The following is a 20,225-nucleotide window of genomic DNA, read 5'->3' as shown; positions in this document are numbered from 1 at the left end:
GCTCTATGCTATTTATGAACTCTCAACCTGGCCAACCTCACATAGTTGTTGGGAGCACAAAATGGCCCCATGTTTTATCATCCTTGAAGGCTGGGTATTAAGAAGTAATCAAAAACACAGAAGTTCTCGGGTCAAAGGTTCTCCTCCTCACAAAAATGGCTAGCGTGGAGGGCAGGTGTAATTTTATTTTATTTTTATCAGTTCACTATTTTGCCAAAAGACAAGCACAAGCATCTTAGTCATATTCAGAACCCAGCAGAAATAATACGCTCCAAGGGCTAAAATCTATAAGGCTTAGGAAAATTAAAAGATCTTCACTTGGCACTATCAGGACTTTAATGTAGGCAGCACAAGGCAAATATTGCTGGGGAAGGCATTCCATAATTGGGGTGCCACCTCCACAAAATGCCCTCTTCCTTATGTAACCACATACCTCTTCACTTTTAGGTAGGGAGAAATGAAAGATGGTCTCCTATGAAAATATGAAGGTCCATGCAAGTATCCAGGCAAAGCTTGGCTCAAGACATCAAGACACGAAACAGAACAGGGGCTGTGTCCCCCCCCCCCATATATAAGAACCACACATGACCAGAACACCAAAACTTACCAACCCCATTTGCAGGGTTCATTCCATCAGTGATGCTAAAAGACCAGCTCCAACAGGAACTGTTTCTATGCCAGTTGGTCATTATAGCAACTATTTCTGATTCTGGGCTTTTCCCCTCTTCCCTCCACATCTCTTCTCCCTCTTGGGTCGTGTTTTTTAGATTGCAAGCCAGTGGGCAGTCTTCCTTCGATTTATTGTATGTACACCACTCTGGGAATGGTAAAGAAATTGTTACGTACCTACGAATGCTGCAGATAGCATTTAAAAGAGGCATCCGCCCATCCTCGTGCACAGAAAAGAATGAATGCCTCTTGTCAACACAGGCATGCATCATCTAAAGACAAATAGGGGCTCTTTGCTCCATAACTGTACTTTTATTGATATACAAGATTTATCCAGATTTAATCAAGTTGCTGGTTAAAATTCGCAAAGATCAAACAAGTAATATTTCTTTGATCAGGTTAAGTGCCCTATACAGAGTCCTTCTTCAGGTGTTCAAGATGTTCAAAAAAGACGGTGTTACATGTAGAGACAGATGTTAACCCAGTAACATTGAGCGATCTGTAAAAATAAAACCAAGGTTTCAGCAGGACCTACCGCAAACTGGATTATACATCAAATGGCATTCTGCATGCCCTCGTTTAAATTATTCCCACCACTTCCTCCTCCTCTCCCCTACAAGTACTGATATCTGGAAGCTTGCTTCTAATCATGATGTAGGGCAGGAATCCTGATTGACCTGCGGTATAATCAGAGTTGGAAGGGACCCCCTGCAGGCAATCTAGTCTGACTGCTGGATTAATCCAGAAGCAGAGTTTCCCCAGCACACTGCTGTACAGCCTCAACTTAAAGACCCCCTAGTAACGGAGAGTCTCCCTCCTACTCATACCTCTAGGAAACTGCTTTCATTCATCAAGAAAAGTCTCCTAGTTTTCAGCTGAAATCTAATGTCTAGGTCCACACTTTAAAGTTGGCTCATTTCAGACAAACCATAATTAAAGATTAACCACAGTCTGTCAGGTTCTGATAGCACAACAAGCCACAGTTAACCAACAATAGAAGTGAAAGCTTCCGGATTTTTCTTCAATGACACATTGGAAAGGAAGAGGGAAGCATCCAAACCTGAGGTCAGGATGGGATTGAGCACATCATGCTAAACCATGGTTCACTGTGATGCAGCAGAGATTAGGAAGGAAGATCAGAACTGATTTAGAAAACTGGATTGCACCGTCTTATACAGATAAGATTCTAAAGATGCAATGTTTGGAAATTATGTGGGCATATCCACTGATATATTCTTTTGGCCTGAAGTTGTTTTCAGTGTCAAATTTGTACTGGCAAAACCACTGATATCTACAGATATCCATGGGCTTCTAAATTATATTCCTGCAGCGTGGGGATTAATGGCAGGACAACAGAAGTGGATTTTGAAAGCCTTGCACTTGGAGCCTGGAATCAGGAACACCCACCAGCTATTATGCAACAATGCGAGGACCTCGCTGCCCTGGATACACTTGAACACAATTCTTATAAATGTCAGCTTCATGTAAATTCCTATCTGGATGACTTGTAAAGATTTATACATTTAAATTAAGATGCATGTATTGATGATGGTTATATTTCTACAGCATGCTCTCCAGGGCCCTAGAGCCATCCCATCAGCATGAAAGGGGAGCCCTATAGCCACTGAGAAGAAGTCTTCTCACCCTTTATGCTGACTGGAGCCAATATTGATCAATCGCAGAAGGGAGTGTGGCTGTAGCCATCATGAAGAGACCCCACATTTCTGAATTCGCCACTCACATTGCTGTATCCCACAGGTGCGACAGAACATGAGGCACCACCAGCTTGATAGGTGCCTGACCCCAAGCGACACAAAGCTCTCCGGCTTGGTTCAAGGTCCACATGACTAAGAGAGCAACAATTGCAGCTGAGTCAATTCCCCAGTAATGAACCGAGATCGCCCCGCATATAGGAATGTCAACATTTTGCCCTCTCCCCCCCCCGCCCCCTCTTTCTTATCTCCGTTTCCTTCCACAGAAACCTCAACTTGAGAGTCAGCCACACTTGGGCCGTACACAAAAAAATACTCAGCTTTCTTTGCAGCCAACAATCGGAAGGAAATAAAGAGACACTCATCCTGATGGGAAATCGGTGAGGGATTAGTCAAGTTGGGTATGGGGAAAGGACCTTTCAAATGAGTGAAGGAAAAGAAGAGGGAAGCTGATGCAGAACATTAGAAATCTCAGCTCTGAACCAAAGAGTCACCAGTTCAAGAATCAAATGCATATGCCAAAGTTTCCCAAACTTTTAATACCTTAGAAACATAATGGAAGCCCTTGAAAGATCAGATTTGGCCCCTGAGCCTTTTGGTTGCCTGGCCTGGATTTTTCTCTTCCCTCCTGCTCCTCCTCCTCCTCCTTTTGTATCATATCTCTTGAGGACAGGGACTGTCTTACATTTAATTGTACAGCTTTTTTTTTACCGCTGCAGTTTATTATTGGTGTAGAAATATATATATATATTAAATAAAAGGTACAAATTGTATGTAAGCTACTCTGGGAAATTTTCTCAGCTGAAGAGAGAGATAAAAATGTTCTAGTAATACTAATAATAATGGCAAGAAGCTCATTTCAGCCTCAAGTCTTCTTTCTTGTTTGTTTCAGAGGCCCCAGAAAGAGAGGAGTAGAGGCAAAGACTGACTGGAATGTTTATTTGCTGGCTCAACCAGGATTCCAGCAGCCTTCTGTCTTATTTGCTCACCTGCTCCTTGGGCTGAATTTGTGGGCTCTGCACGAGAAGTGGATTTCTTTGCAAAAAAAACAAAAAAAAACCTCACACAGAAAAATCAATACAGCCTTTGGCCAGAAGCATGAAGTCAGGTACATTTCAGAAATGCAAGCCCACATGTTCCTAAGCGACATTGGATTAATCATGGATCATACTGGGGACCACCTCCTACCAGTAAGAACATCATAAAAATCATAAGAGCCTACTGGATCAGGCCAACGGCCCATCAAGTCCAGCATCCTGTTCTCACAGATGCTTGTTGAGAAACCTGCAAGCAGGACTTGAACACAAGAGCCCTCCCTCCTCCTGTGGTTTCCAGTGATGGGTTTTCAGAAGCAGAAGCACCTCCAGTTGTGGAGGCAAAGTATAGCTAGTAGCCATTGATAGCCCTCTCCTCCAAGAATGTGTCTGATCCTCTTAAGTCATCTAAGGTTGGTGGCCATCCCTGCCTCCTGTTCCATGCCATGCATAATTCTATATATTCTATCATGTCTCCTCTTACTTCTCCAACCTAAAAAGTCCCCAGAATTGCAACCTTCCTTAATAGGGGAGTCGCTCTAGCCCCTTGATCCTTTCAGTTCCTCTTCCAACTCTGCAATATCCTTTTTGAGGTGTGGTGACCAGAATGGTACACAGTATTCCAAATGCGGCCGGCACCATAGGTTTGTATAACACAGCATTAGGATATTGGCAATATTATTTTCATCATCAGATGAAACATCAGAGCAGTCAACTAGACGGGAGCAAAAGTGTGCTTCCTTCTACAACGAGGCTCCCAAATTCAAATTGGAACACAAGGTTCATCTAGTCCGGCAACCTGCTTCCAACAGAGGCTGAAAGAAAGAAAAGGTATATAAAGGCAATAGCAACACCTTCTTTAAACCCCGTCCTCCAAAGCAAGTGTTAGCGAGATGTAAACTGCCTCTGAACATGGAAGCTCCATCTAAAGCCTATGCTCCAATTTGGAACAGATTCGATTTCACCCTGTGACCTGCTTCCCAAGTCAAGATTCCAACTAATGCCCAGTGAGATGCAAAACCATTTACAGATGCCGCTCTCAGAACTGCTTCCCATTCCATCAAAAGAATTAGGGTCCAGAAAGCAAAATTCAGCAGAGCCAAAAGTTTCACCATTCATAACACCACAGCCCCATGGGACAGCAGCACAAAGTGCGGTGCCATGTGCAGAATATTCAGCTGCCTGCCTAAGTTGGTTTTTTAAAGAACACACATCAAGTTCCTAGTCCTTCGTGATCGTGAAATCGCGCTTTAAAGAATGTGAGTTCTGGTGAGTTCCCAGAAGTTGGAGAGGTGGCTGAATGTGATTTCTAGTGTTTGGGAGGGATCTTCAATGTCCAGCACAGCAATCCTCCACCCACCCCAGACTAACGGAAGCAGAAAAAAACAATTCGAAGCAGCAAAAGTGGTGTAGAAATGACAAGTTATTTGCTCGAGGTATGCAAGACTGCAGAGGGCATTTGCCCAAACATACCGAAACCTTTCAGCATACACAAAATCTAGCCATGCAGGACAGGCAGGTTGAAATCTGCACACTTTAGGCAAAGTCTGAACAGCAAAAACAACAGACCTACCTTCCACACAGTGCTCCACCTCTTCCAAATTTCGCAGTGTAATCCGCATGAGGCTTGAGTTGAGCATCAGTTCGTTCTTGTGAGCAGGCCACATATAGTGCGGAGCAGGGTTGACGAAGAAAATCCGGGTGTCCCCTGTGGACACCTGGTTGTCGCAGATCAAGGGGTCCCCAAATCCCCCAATCATGACTTTATTTCCACCTTCCAGGAGGATCTCATGAGTCACAACCTCTTTGCCCTTCAGATACCGCCAGACCCTCACCTGGAAAATGAAGAAGAAGGCAGGACATTTATTATTATTAAATAATTATTAATAATTATTTATTATTACAAAAGCCCATCAATGCCTGCTAGATGTGATGGGTGAGATGGGTGGAGAACCTGATGCAGGGGGAGGCTCCAGGCTTCTCTGTCAGGACATCGGGACTCTCCCCCACCTCACACCCCATCCCTGGGGCTTTGCACCCTCCTCAGGTGTTTTTGCCTGGCTGAAATGTGCTCTTGAACTGCTGTTTGCTTGCCTGGACAAAGGGACAGTGTGTGGTGGTTTGTGTGTGAGGAAAAACTGGGCAATGATGAAATTTGCATTGTTTGATCTGCACACTTTTGGCCCTGCCCACTGCTGGTATGTGGCCCCCAGAATGTTGTCCACAAGGAAATGTAGCCTCTGGGCTGAAACAGGTTCAGAATCAGGGCTATGGGAGACCTCATCTTCAGAACCAGTGTGCCACCAAATATCAGGAATAGGAGGAGGAGAATCCAAGTGGCTACTCTGGGAAAGAGAATGCCTTTCTAGTGAAGCAAAGGCTGCCTAAATATAAGTGAATGCTTGCTCCTATTTATCCATCCCCAACAGTTGAGACTTAAAAAGATGGAAAGCTCCTTAGAGAAACAGACATGTCTGCCCCCTTACATCACTTTGTCAAGTGCACACACTTGAAAAACACAGTAAATACTTCTGTGATGACAAACCTTTGTTAAGTGTTATGTCCTTGAAGGGTTGTAGCTCTGCTTTGCATGCAGAAGATCCCAACAGTGGATAGCCACTGTTGGTCAGTGCAGGTAATACTGAGCTAGATGGGACCAATGACCTGACTCTGTAGAAAGCAGCTCCCTATGACCCCACATCCTTGGACAACACCGTAATATTTCAAAAGTGACCACCCCTATTGAAAACTGGGCCAGGTCTGTGTGCAGCAAATTCCATATACACCAATCCCCCCCAAAGCCCCAGCCCCATATTCCTTGGAGTGGATTTACATCTCTGCTACCGAGGAAAGAGAACCGTTGGCGCGGGTGGAGAGGCAAGCTGGAGCACAGGAGGACTTGATCTGATGCCATAACCAAATCCGCAGGCCTTTTTATTTCCTGTCTGGACACATCTCAAGCATACGTCATTATAGGCATGGGTGTTGCAAGGCGATTCCCTATTGCAGTACACACACGGAGAGAGAGAGAGAGAACCTCTACGATTCTGAGACAGCAAAGACAAACCATCGATGTTTGCCATATCAGCACTACAAACCATCGATGCCAGTCATATAGGCACTACTTCCATGAGAGGAAAAAACAGGCACTCAGAACAAAAATAGAAAACTCTAAAGCTGAGATGAGGACCCTTTTTCATCCTGAGGGCCACGTGCCCCTCACAGAGACCTTTCAGGGGGCGCATGCTGGTGGTGGGTGGATCCAGAAGTAAAAGTGGGTGAAATAACAAATGTAAATTTTACATTCTTACGGTAGGCTAGTTTCACACACCACTGTCTACCCTCCATCCAAGAGGCATGATCAGGGTTCAAGGGCACATTCCAGTCAGGGAAAAACAACAACACTTGAGGAATGCGTGAAGCAAGCCGGGGGGCGCATGACATAGGGAGAGCCCTGTGGGCCAGGTGGAGAGGCCAGGGGGGGGGGTCTGCATTCGGCCCTCAAGCCTGATGCATACCCTTGGTCTTGTTACAGCTGCAGGGAGGGTGTAACAAAGCTCCTCTCCTTCATATTGCACTTGATTTTTTTAAAAAAAAACAAACCAACAAGGGAAAGCAGTACTCTTTAAATCATACGAAAAGTGCCAAGCTTCCTGCACCTAAAAGCAAATATGACCCTCTTTTCAGCGTCAAAAATCCCAACTGCAGGCCTTGTTTTCCTGGCGCGAACACTTTCCACAGACTGGCAAACTGCCAGACCCACTTCAGTGGAGAGGAAAAATCACAGACCATAGGTTGCCCCCCCCCCCGTCCCGCTTCTCACTGTAATCAACTTGGAGGTTTTGTTTCCATGATTTTAACACCAGCAAAGGTGCCCGTTTCTCCCTGCCTGCAAATAATCTGGGGCGAGCTTGCTGCCTCTGACAGGGCACAGAGAACGCGGTGGTGAACATGCCGAAGCTCAGGTTAAGAGGGGCCACCTGAAGCCGCAGAGAGTTATGGAATGCATCTCTTCCCCGCTGGGAACGAAGCCAGTTCCAAAACCATGCCAAAGGAGGCATGAAAGGCCCTTTGCACCAGCTGCTTGCCAAGGTGCGCCCTGCAGGTACACTTTACCCCAGATTCAAGTCGAGGCAAAGGAAAAGAAAAGGAAAAAAAGAAAGAAAGCCACAGGATGAACCCCACCCATTTTATTTGCAAAGGCACAAGAAAAAGGGATTTGCAGCTCAGCAGGGAAGGCAAAGACTGGCCTCACATCCCAGCTTGAGTGCAAAGAGATGCTTGGGTACGCTGTGCACATAGGTAGGGGAACTAAGGAAGCCCAGTACTGTCTACACTGACTGGCAGCAGCACTCCAGGTTCTCAGGAGTCTTTTCCCCAAACCAACATAGAATTGCTGGGGACTGAACCTGGGATCTTTCTGCATGCAAAGCAGATGCTCTAAACTTTGAGCTATGGCCCTCCCTTCTAACTCCTGGTCATTCCCATCCCAAGCATAATTTATCTGAGCAGAGTACCGGTAATTTAGATGGGAGGGCCCCTCTCTCTTTTTAGTTGGTACTGTTAATCAATTGCAAGGCAGAATTGTTGCTGATCTACCGCAAATGAGTTATAGATTAACCAGTAGATCCCCATCAGCCCACCTCTGATAAAGAGAAGTGGCTTTATTTATTCATTTTGTATGAGTACACTGTGGCTCAGTGGTAGAGCATATGCCTTAAGAGGAGGAGGTGGGTCCCCAGGTAAGACGGGGAGAATATCCCCTGCCTGAAACCCTCGAGAGGCACTGCAAATCAATGCAGCTGAGCTGAGTAGACAAATGGTCTGCCTCAGTAAAAAAAAAGTAGCATCCTATGTTTCTATGTTGTAAGGCAGGGGTCAGCAAACTTTTTCAGCAGGGGGCTGGTCCACGTTCCCTCAGACCTTGTGGGGGGCCGGACTGTATTGGGGTGTGTGTGAATGAATTCCTATGCCCCACAAATAACCCAGAGATGCATTTTAAATAAAAGCACACATTCTACTCATGTAAAAACACCAGGCAGGCCCCACAAATAACCCAGAGATGCATTTTAAAGAAAAGGACACATTCTACTCGTAAAAACATGCTGATTCCCGGACTGTCCGCGGGCCGGATTTAGAAGGCGATTGGGCCAGATCTGGGCCCCAGGCCTTAGTTTGCCTACCCATGTTGTAAGGGAAGGGATGTGGCTCCATAATACAGCAGCGGCTTTGCATGCAGAAGGTCCCAAACTCAACCACAACATCTCCAGGAGAGAACCCTACCCGAAACCATGGAAGGCCACTGCCAGTCAGTGCAGACACTAATGAGCTACATGGATCAAGGGTCTGACTCAGTATAAGGCAAAAAACCTGTGTTCCAGCATCTGCAGAGAGAGAGAGATGGGTCAAACTCTGCAAGCAGCATTTTCACCCCTCTGCTTCTCATGAGGGGGATGAATGGATGGGATGGGAAGGTCATATATGCAGAGACACTGAACTCATCAAGGGCAATTAAGACTCCTTGCACAGTGAGTCACCAGGCACGTGAAGAATTTATTTTAAGGGGGGGGGGACTGTGAAGGAAGAGACATAAGGAGATCAAGCCTGGGAGATAACAGTGGCAGTTAAGATCCTTCCAGCGACAAAAGTGTGCTTTAAAGAGATTTATAAAGACAGCGAGAGCAGGGACCGTGGAAGACAAAAATGCTTTTACGAAATATCTTGCGTTTAAATTACAGCTGGGAGCATTAATGGGTACATCCAATCAATTAGCTGAGGATGGAGAATTCCTATTAAAAATGTGTGGGGGGTTAATTGGACAGTCATTCCCCTCCTTACACACACACACACACACACACACACACACACGGAGGGGAGGGGGGAGTCTGCCTTTTAAGGGAGACCAAGGGTTAAGTCCCATTATCTTTTGCCTAAACATCTACTTCTGCTTCATTGACTACGCAAAAGCATTTGACTGTGTCGACCACAGCAAACTATGGCAAGTTCTTAAAGAAATGGGAGTGCCGGATCACCTCATTTGTCTCCTGAGAAATCTCTATGTGGGACAAGAAGCTACAGTTAGAACTGGATATGGAACAACTGATTGGTTCAAAATTGGGAAAGGAGTACGACAAGGCTGTATATTGTCTCCCTGCTTATTTAACTTATATGCAGAATTCATCATGCGAAAGGCTGGACTGGATGAATCCCAAACCGGAATTAAGATTGCCGGAAAAAATATCAACAACCTCAGATATGCTGATGATACTACCCTGATGGCAGAAAGTGAGGAGGAATTAAAGAACCTTTTAATGAGGGTGAAAGAGGAGAGCGCTAAATATGGTCTGAAGCTCAACATCAAAAAAACTAAGATCATGGCCACTGGTCCCATCACCTCCTGGCAAATAGAAGGGGAAGAAATGGAGGCAGTGAGAGATTTCACTTTCTTGGGTTCCATGATCACTGCAGATGGTGACAGCAGTCACGAAATTAGAAGACGCCTGCTTCTTGGGAGAAAAGCAATGACAAACCTAGACAACATCTTAAAAAGCAAAGACATCACCTTGCCGACAAAGGTCCGTATAGTTAAAGCTATGGTTTTCCCAGTAGTAATGTACGGAAGTGAGAGCTGGACCATAAAGAAGGCTGATCGCCGAAGAATTGATGCTTTTGAATTATGGTGCTGGAGGAGACTCTTGAGAGTCCCATGGACTGCAAGAAGATCAAACCTATCCATTCTCAAAGAAATCAGCCCTGAGTGCTCACTAGAAGGACAGATCCTGAAGTTGAGGCTCCAGTACTTTGGCCACCTCATGAGAAGAGAAGACTCCCTAGAAAAGACCCTGATGTTGGGAAAGATGGAGGGCACAAGGAGAAGGGGACGACAGAGGATGAGATGGTTGGACAGTGTTCTCGAAGCTACTAACATGAGTTTGGCCAAACTGCGGGAGGCAGTGAAGGATAGGCGTGCCTGGCGTGCTCTGGTCCATGGGGTCACGAAGAGTCGGACACGACTGAACGACTGAACAACAACATCTTTTGCCTGCACATCCCCACCCCTCAAACCCGCTCCCATGGGACTGCTGTGACATCACAGAACATTCACCACACATTCCAAATAGGGGTGGGGGGAAACATCAGCTATGGAAAGCAGGACAGGAAGGAAAGCAACAGAGCTGTCCGCAACATGTGGCAGAGGGATGCAATTTTCTCAGGCGACACATATGGGGAGGGGGTACGGCGGGAGCAGTTCCCCCACTGCTCCCACTACCGCCAATTCTCCTTTCATGCATCCCCTACAGTAGCCCTGTCCAGTTTTGGAGTCAAGATTCAACGAGTTAGATAGAAAGGCTAGCATACATGATACAGTACAGAACTGGATAGGCCAAACACCCCTTTGCACCTGGGTTAAAATAGCAAGCACTGACTGTTGACCTCACACACGCAGACAGCTCTTCCCCCCCCCTCCCCACGCTGACAAAGAGCCCTGTGTGACTCAAAAGATCAGATACAACATTCCACACAGGAGCTGGTCTGAGCAAAGGAAAAAAGGGGGTGGGAGCACAGCTCATACACTCAAGTATTTCGTCCACTGGCTTGTGACTCAGAGAGCAGACAATGAACCTGGGTCAACGGCACAGAAGGGCGCGTGCACACACACCTCGATTCTTCTCCTCGCTTAGTCACTCCATCCAGCAACAGGGAAGCAAGATGAGCAAGTCTCCATCCCAGCATTTGCCCTCTGTCCTTCCTCTCCCCCCCACCCCATTCTTAATCAGTTGGCAGAGAAAGCAATGCCTGGAAGCAATCCGCAACTGTTTAAATAGCATTAGCTCTAATTTCTTTCATTGGCTCTATCTCACTCATCTTTTGTGTATATTGGAGGCTTCAGCCTGGGAGGGTTAGGATTTAAACAGCAGAGACGGAGAAACGTCAGCGGAATGCACAGCACATCTTCAGAGAGCACTTTGACAGCGGACCACCCAGTCCTTATTAAAACATTCCCAACTGGGGGAGATGCAGAACTGGAGGCGGCAGGTGGGGGAACATCACGCCATGAAGCAGCCCGGCCAAAGGTTCTCACTGCAACACCTCAAACAGGTTAAAATCCAGGGTGTTGTATGCAATCCGTTATGCAACCTCCAATCACTGACAGAGGAAAATTAGGTACAAATTGGCCGATGAAAGATTTGTATTTATTTATTTTAATCAACATACCTATGCTATACGTTAAATGCCTGCACAATCTCAATCTTCCCTCCCATGAAGCTGCAATGGGCAAACCAGTTTAATCGCCAGTAGAGGCATAGATCCTGTTGTTGTTTTGTTGTTGTTGTTGTGTGCCTTAGTTATAACGATGATTCTATGAGATCTCAGCCCTGAGCACTAACTGAAAGGACAGATCCTGAAGCTGAGGCTCCAATACTTTGGCCACCTCATGAGAAGAGAAGACTCCCTGGAGAAGACCCTGATGTTGGGAAAGATTGGGGGCACAAGGAGAAGGGGACGACAGAGGACGAGATGGTTGGACAGTGTTCTGGAAGCTACTAACATGAATTTGACAAAACTGCAGAAGGCAGTGGAAAACAGGAGCGCCTGGCGTCCTCTGGTCGATGGGGTCACGAAGAGTTGGACACAACTAAATGACTAAACTACAACAACAAAAATGAGATCCTGGTTTTGGCTTCATCTTCTCTCACACCAAAAGGGCTCAGAATGGCACAGATTGGTCCACCACCATCCCCACTGCTTCTCCTCTGCAATATCCTCAGAACGGCCCTGCAAGGCAGGTTAGGTTGAGGACACAACTATACCTGCCAAGTCCAGCACAGGATTCACAATTATCTGGTAAGTAAAGGCAGGGTACTGGCAGCTCTAGGGCTTATCTATGCCCTGCCCGCTGATTTACCCAAATGAATACAAGCCATTTTTAAACAGGTCATCATCCCCCTGCCCAGCTTTTGGAACAGAGACATGCCCTGCTTGTGGGAGGGAGGTCTTTTGTAGGTGCCGGTTTAGGCCTCACTCTCACCCTCCAATTTTCCATCTAAAACACACACACACACACACACACACACACACATATCTGTATTTGCCAAGGTATAGCTTTACCCAGGTAGAGAAAGGTGTAAAGATCTGAAAGGATTTCACCCCAGCCCCCCCTCTTGCAATATTTATTGGGGTGCAGACAAAAGGGGGCATCTGGGAAGATGGGCTGCAATTGGTCAGTTTTCCTCGCCCTCCCTTGTGGTTTATACACACACACACACACACACAGAGAGAGAGAGAGAGAGAGAGAGAGAGAGAGAGAGAGAGAGAGATTTTGAGTTCCCATTCGTGAACAGCAAAACCTCCTCCCACACCATTTACAAAAGCTGTTCTTGGACTACAACATGCTGCCATTCCGAAAACGACTTAATAGAACAAGAACCCCCCCCCCCAAAAAAAAGCTTTCCCTCACGCCCTTAAGGTGTGCAGAAGTAGCTTGGCAATCACTGCAATCCATAGCCAACAACAATTTGGGCAAATGCAGTCTGAAACCGCAGAGAACTGCTGAGCCTGCCTGGACAATACTGAGCCAGATGGACCATTGGTCTGACTCAGTAGAAGACAGCTTCCTATGTGCCTCAGTCCATCCCCCACTCCATGTTCCACACTTTGAAGGAACAGCTGCCATGCAAAGTTGGAATCTGCTAGGTTCATTCCTCCACACAAACATGTGGGAAGAGGCACAGCTCAGCAGGACATCTTTTCTGCCTGCCGAAGATCCCAGGGTCAATCCCCATACTCTCCAGGTGGTGCTACCTGAAGAAATTTTGTGTGCAAAGCGTGCACACTATCACTGAGCTAACTTCATAAGCCTACAGCTTCCATTCATTTATACCAGGGGCTGGCTAAGCTTTTTTGGCCTGAGGGGCAGACTCAGCCTGGGGAGGGGGGACACATGGCAAAGGTGGATGCAGTCACTCCACACTCTTGCATGCTCACACACAAGCAGACAGTGTCACCCACCGCCCTCAGCAGATCTGGGTAGATTAGTGGGGACAGAGGGTTACTGCCCGCTCTTCACTCATCAAATGACTGATGTGATGATCCAGGAGGGGTTCACTGACATCTCCAACAGGGAGCTGGCCTCTGCCTACTCCAACTCTGCATCCATATTTCTTTTTTTCCATTTTGTCCCCCCACCAAAATCAGTGGGGGTCTCTGGCAGAGGGGGACAATTCCAGAAAGAAATACTTGAGGGGGCTCGATGAGGGAGTCTCCCTCCCCAAACAGAGCCACCCCTGCTTTATGCCAATGCCTTAATGGTGGGAATGTTTGCCAATCTCTGCAGAATCTGCCTTGAAAGCAAATCTTAAACAAAAGGTACGTTCAAAATTACCCCTTGACTGATGGCCACTGGGAGTGACGGGGGGGGGGCCCGGGGAGGACCAACAGCAGGTGAAGTAAGAGTCAATGATATTCAGAGTCAGACCCAATGAGAAATAAAGCCAGCTACTCCCTGGCTTGTCCCCACACTATGTCCTGCTCAATTCTAGTAGGGTGATACTTAGACCAAGCAACAACAAAGGCTACCTCCTGGACAGGTTGCAAGGAGGAAATCAGGCACATGGACTCGCCCTGTGATAAACCAACCTCCACTGCTCACAATACCCTTGATCCTTATAAATAATAGTGTGGTTAATTATATTTTTTTAAAGGAAGCTGTGTTGGCCCATAAGGGGAAAAAATCTTCATCAGTATGGCCTGTGCAGGTCCTGCTGACCCCCGTTCTCCAGACACACTTAGAAACAGAAGATCTTCTTGCAGTTAACCAAGATTTCTGTTCCATCCAAGACCAAACACAAGCTATACACTGAGGTCCAGCACCGAGGGCCTTCTGGCGGTTCCCTCACTGCAAGAAGCAAAGCTACAGGGAACCAGGCAGAGGGCCTTCCTGGTAGTGGCACCCGCCCTGTGGAACGCCCTCCCTCCAGATGTCAAAAAGATAAACAACTACCTGACATTCAGAAGACATCTGAAGGCAGCCCTGTTTAAGGAAGTTTTTAACCCGTAACATTTTAATGTATTTTTAATCTTTGTTGGAAGCCGCCCAGAGTGCCTGAGGAAACCCAGCCAGATGGGCGGGGTACAAATAATAAATTTATTATTACTATTATTGTTGTTGTTGTCATTATTATTATTATTACCATCTTGTAGCGGCAGGGGTTATCTGCAGTGGTAATCAGCAGTGAGTTTGCAGCAACAGGGGTTAATCTTGAATAACATTTTACAGCATGATGGCGTCCAAACATATTCACCCAGTCGGTATGACCTTTTCCTTCCTATCAAAATTCCTCCCCTGCCAGAATTTGCATTGCGAGCTCCGTGGGGCAGAGGGCTCTCTGGGTTAATCCTACTCTAGAAAAGCTCCATGCCTACCAATCCTGCAATATAAATTAAATAAATTGTCAGCAACCATGCTGGGTCATTCTTGTTTCATTTTTTTTTTTTAATTACACAGGTTTGGTGGAAGAAGAGGGAACATGCTACACTCCTCCAAGCTGGTGGCTTTGAAACTTTCCCAGCCTGGAAGTATAAAGGCAATGTGCTCTACTGCAGACATTTGGAATTGGGTTTGCTTAAAAGCAGTCTTGCAAAGATGTTGCCTGCTCCGGGGTTAGCCGCACGTTTTAAGAAGGCTACTCTCCATCTAAAAATACATAATTATGTACTGAAGCTTTTCAAGTCGCCCAATGAAAAACATGTGTCCTTGCTTTTTTCTTTTAAAAGGAACTTGTTTAGATTTAGAAGGAAGGAAGGTTACAAAGAAAAGACCTGCCATCAATCAAAACAGAAATATACTGGTGCAGCGATTCTCAAGATTACATTTCCACTGACTTTGAGATCTAGACGGATTGTGGGGAGAGTGTGAGAGTGAGTGAGTGAGTGTTATCAGCTGGTTTAAAAGTACAACAAGCATCATGAAGTGAGGGTGGTGCTCACTTTTCCAAATTAATCCACTGTGAAATTGGGGGGGGGGGAAGATGGACAGACAGACATATTTAAATCAGTCAAGTTCAAGTAATTGCTCTTCACAGATGGGAGGCTGTCTGCTGTGCCTCCGCATGGGTCAGTGTTCTCAGCTTGCCTCCTTCCATTATGATGGCGGTAGTTCATGAAGAAACCTAAGAGGGTGGGCTCCTCCAATGGTGGGTAATTAACTTCTTAATCTTTACACACACCCTAAGAAGTCAGGAAGAGACCATAGCTCATTGGCAGGGTGCCTGCTTTTCATGCCAGCTTGAACCCCCAGCATCCCCAGGTAGCGCTGGGAATATTATTCTGCCTGAAATCCTGGGAAAGCCGCTGCGAGTCAGTGTAGACAATATTCAGCTAGACACACCAATGGTCTGACTCAGTATAAAGCAGTTTTCTATCATCTTATTAAACAAATAGGTAAAGCATCTGATTTGTAGGACAAAAGGTCTCAAGTTCATTCCCCAGTATCTGCAGGCAGGACTGGGAATATTCCCGTTTGAAACCCTGGAGAGACAGCACAAGTCAGGATAACAATACTGAGCTATTTCAACCGGTGGTCTCACTCAGTATCAAGCAGCATCTTTTATCAACTTCCTTGGGTACAAGGATAAAGCATCCCTCCCATCTCAGTGGGCCTAAAGGTTTGGGAAACCCGGTTGGTTAAAGGCAAATGAACTTGGCAGATACCGGTACTTATTTTAGGACTGCACTGTTTTTAGTGAGCGATTCAAGCTTGCAGGGACGCTATGCCTTACATCAGCACTCCCCAATGTGGCGCCTACCAGACATTGCTAGACTACAACTCCCATTATACGTGTCCATTGGCTATGCTGGCCACAGCTGATGGCATCTGGAGTCCAAAATTATCTGGGGTCGGAGGGAGGTTGCCTTATGTCGCATAAAGTGCTCAGTTCTTTCATCTTAGACTTACAGAACGGAGACCCAAACTGAGTGGCTCTGCATGCAGACAGTCCCAGGTTAAATTCCCCCTGGCATCTATGGTTAACAGGATCAGGAAGCAGGTGAAGGAACTGCTGGACTGCAATGAACAAACAGTCTGACATGGTATATAAAGGGAGCTTCCTAAACTTGCAGTTGTTCGTAGAGGTGGAAGGAAGCAACCTTCAAAGCGGAACAGAAGAACATCAGAAGAGCCCTGCTGGATCAGGGCAAAGGCTCATCCAGCCTAGCATCCTGTTCTCACAGTGCCCAACCAGATGACACAATGGGAATCCTGCAAGCAGGACCCGAGCACAACCACACTCTCCTCTCCTACATTTGCTGGAGAGGCGTACTGCCTCTGACAGTGGACACAGAGCACGTAGCCATAGTGGCTAATAACCACTGATAGCCTCCTCCTCCATGAATTTGTCTCATCCTCTTTTAAAACCATCCAAGTTGGTAGCCTTCCACCCACAATGTTCAGGGGCACTTTTAGTTCAGATGTCTCATGCTGTCGTAAGGCTGAATACAGTCCAGAATTGAACTGACATCACACCAAGTTCTAGGCAGATTTAGCCACTTGGGTTGTGCATGCACCATAAATCTAATGTGCATATTTCCACCCCAAGGAATCGTTGGAACTGTAGTTTACAGGTGCTTGGAACTGTAGTTCAGTGATTGTTAAACTACAGTTCCCAATATCTCTTTTTTTGGGGGGGTGCTTTAAATGTATGGTGTGTACACAGCCTTGGATTTCACCAAGACCAAATGGGATGAAGTCCAAGTGCGTCAGCTTAAATTAATTTTGCGGATCTTGTGCAGGGGGAGGGGGGGTTAAGACTCCACAGAGCCCACAAACCTCTTATCTTGTGGTAGGGTACAGACATTCTAGAGGGTGAAGGAAGAAGAAGGCTTCACAACCCAGCGCTTAATGAATTTGCAAAATTCATTGTTGCAAGGATGAAGCAATGGGTTTAACATAGGATCATGGGGGAAAATATTGAAGGTTACGTCAGCCTTGCATATTACTATTTGCGGGGTCACTGTGGGCAGCAAGGAATTCCACACAGGTGACATGACAGGCTGGCAGAAAAGGGATGGCTCACTCTACCCCACCGACAGCCATCTATTTCTGCCTTAGTCGCAGAGGATGCTAAACCCTTTCCTCCAAGGTCAGCATGAAAACCAAGGAGGTTGTTAGACAAGGGTCACTGAGATCCATCCCTCCTTTGCAAGCTAGTTTAATGGAAAGCATTTGTTTATTACTAGCCTAAGGCTTATAGACAAGGTTGGGTATGTTAAAGTCTGTTCTATCAATGGTTATTAGTTGTGAAAACTAAACAGAACTTCCATGTTCCGAAGCAGCCTATCTAGACATACCAGCTGCAAAGTACAACTGCAAGAGGAGGACCAATGCCTTCATGCCCCTAACACTTATGGAGGTGGGATTGTAGGCTGACCCAGAGCAAGGTCATTCTTAGATATCTGTGAGATGCAATCACACACTTGGGAGCAAGCTATCTTGCTGGAGTCCACTGGGACTACTCAGAAGGAAGTGGGAAAGTGGGAAATAATTCCAGGCCTGAGCTCCACTGAACTGATATTCACTCACATAACAAAGCCAATCCTATGGCCTCAGAATAAATCCTTGCTGTACCCAGTGGTGGTTCCTCTCAGATACGACAAGTACCCATGCATATGGAGATGGTATGTAGCTCAGTGGTAGAGCATCTGCATTGCATGCAGAAGGTCCCAGGTTCAATCCCCAAGGTAAGTCTGAAATCCTGGAGAGCTGCTGCCAATCCATGTCAACAAAACTGTACAGAGCAAGATAGACCAGTGGTCTCTCAGTTTAAGGCAGCTTTCTGTGTTCTATAGTATTGCAGTGAGTTTTCTTTTGGGGGGGGTGGGATAATACACAGCAATGATTTATCTGGAACTTCGGCCCATTTCAAACTGTTTTTAAATAACTGGTTTCAACAAGCCGCTATCCTATTCTGGCTCAAAGAGAGCGTTGTCACCAGCACCAAGAGCACTGTTCTCCTACAACACCTTCCTTGCATTTTCTTTGGGAGCAAGAAAAAATAATCTTGCACTTTTAAAAATTACCCAGGAATGTACCAAAAACATAACTGTGAACAAGCAAAAGTAGAACTTCACACCTCAGAGACCTTTGGTTTTTAAAATGTTCAGTTTCTACTTTTAATTTTTCAAACGTGGTAAGTCACTCAACTAAAAAGCAACATCACCCTTTAGTTCTAGCAACAGTTGTGAAATGGGTGGCAATGGGCAGGTTGGGGTGTGTGCGTGCGGATGTATTTGTCCATTCACTTATTGAACAGGGGGAAAAAACAGCATTTCAGTCCATACCCGCCCACCCGAAAACTCAACTATTTGTTGGCGGGGGTGGTGGGGGGGTGGGGTGTGTGTGTGTGTGTGTGTGTGTGTGTGTGTGCAATCAATGTAAGAGGCAGTTAAGGGCCTGGAGTCGGAAATAAAGTTGTTTCTAAGTTGGCCTGTTTCAGCCAGAAATAGCAGCACAAAAAAAAAGTTCCAGAGATGTCTAGTGGGGCTACTCGGATGTAAGTTGTAAACTAGGAAATAGAAGCGGGGGGGGGGGAGAATATTTTCCAAACGTGACTCCTCCCCAACCCAGTTTGTTCCTAGCGGCAGGTTTGCAATTAAGAGATCGACAAGTTGTGGGGGGAGAGGGTGTTACAAATTATTTTAAAAAAAAAGCAGAGAGAGAAAGTTTTGCAAGAGAGTGAAGATCACAACACAGAGACTCTGGCATGGGCAACAGTGAAGGTTTCAACCCAGCCAGGAAGCGCAGCCGATTGTGAGCCCACCTCCCTCTGCCCCGAATTACCTTGCAAGAGTAGGTCTGATGCACCGGATCCACGTTCACGATTTCCTCCACCGTCCCTGTGAGGACAACGTTGGCTTCTTCCTCCCTCCTCTCCAGTTCCCTCTCGGGACAACTTCCATTGCAACTGCCCAGCCACGATGCCAGCAGCAGCGGCGGCAAGAGGAGGCGCAGGAGGCGAGCGCCGGCGAAGGGGGACCCGGGGGCTCGCTTTTCCCACCCCATCGCGGCACAAAAGCAATCCGGGCGCGGGATGGGTGGGTAGAGGAGGTTTGCAAAAAAGAGAACGAGAAAGAGAGGAGAAAAGGTAACAGGAGGGAGGCGGGGGGGACAGCTTTGCTGGAGAGAGGGGGCGAAAGGATCAAGCCCTCACAAACTGCACAGTTGCACCCCCAAAATGGGATTCTGCAGAGGGAGGAAAGAAAGGTTACTTTTATTGCAAAGGGGGGTTAAAAGGAAAGCTGGTGCGGGGAGGAGAAAGCTAAAAGAAAGAAGGGAGAAATGGATGGGTTTCTAGCTCTGGTGAGGCAGAGAGAGAGAAAGAGAGATTTGCTTTTGGTTTTCCTGCCCCTGCTTCTCTCTCTCTCTCTCGTGTGAGAAAAGGCAAAAGGGGGGTGGGTGGGAATTTGCATGCGATCTGAATTGCTGATAAGGAAAAAGGGGAGGGGGGAAGCGGAGGGGAGGGTTTGCGAAAAGGAAAATGAGGAGGGGAGGGGAGAAGAAGAAGAAGAGAAAAGCCTAGCTTCGCTCCTGGCTGGCTCCCTGCCTGCTGCTCTGCTTCTGTCTTCTTTGCAAAAGCGAAAAGAAAAAGAAAGAAAGAGCTGGAGTAATAAGGGGAGAAACGCCACCCGCAGGAAATACGGCTCACATCAGGTTAATGGATAATCAGGCCGCCAAACGTGATGTGACTTTTAAAGGTGCAGCTTAAGACGGTCAGAAGAGGAAGTAGAGCAGTCTTCTGCTTGGAGAGAGCTCAAG

The 20,225-nt window shown here is 46.6% G+C and overlaps 1 protein-coding gene across 4 annotated transcripts in view; it reads right to left on the bottom strand.

Annotated features, from left to right (window-relative positions):
* Window positions 1–19,530, bottom strand: part of AGRN (agrin) — a 231,126-nt gene extending 211,596 nt beyond the window's left edge. For all 4 annotated transcript variants that reach the window (XM_033156285.1, XM_033156287.1, XM_033156286.1 and 1 more), the window contains exons 1-2: window positions 19,251–19,530; window positions 4,989–5,250 (exon numbers count right to left, since the gene is read on the bottom strand). In XM_033156285.1, coding sequence (XP_033012176.1) covers window positions 4,989–5,250; window positions 19,251–19,472 — 484 coding nt within the window. In that variant the 5' untranslated portion in view covers window positions 19,473–19,530. The remainder of the gene's footprint in view (window positions 1–4,988; window positions 5,251–19,250) is intronic.
* Between the last annotated feature and the right edge of the window lie 695 nt (window positions 19,531–20,225).

Source organism: Lacerta agilis, chromosome 8, assembly GCF_009819535.1.
Source record: "Lacerta agilis isolate rLacAgi1 chromosome 8, rLacAgi1.pri, whole genome shotgun sequence".
NCBI classification, from domain to species: Eukaryota; Metazoa; Chordata; class Lepidosauria; order Squamata; family Lacertidae; genus Lacerta; species Lacerta agilis.
This window is presented reverse-complemented; position numbering and strand designations above follow the sequence as displayed.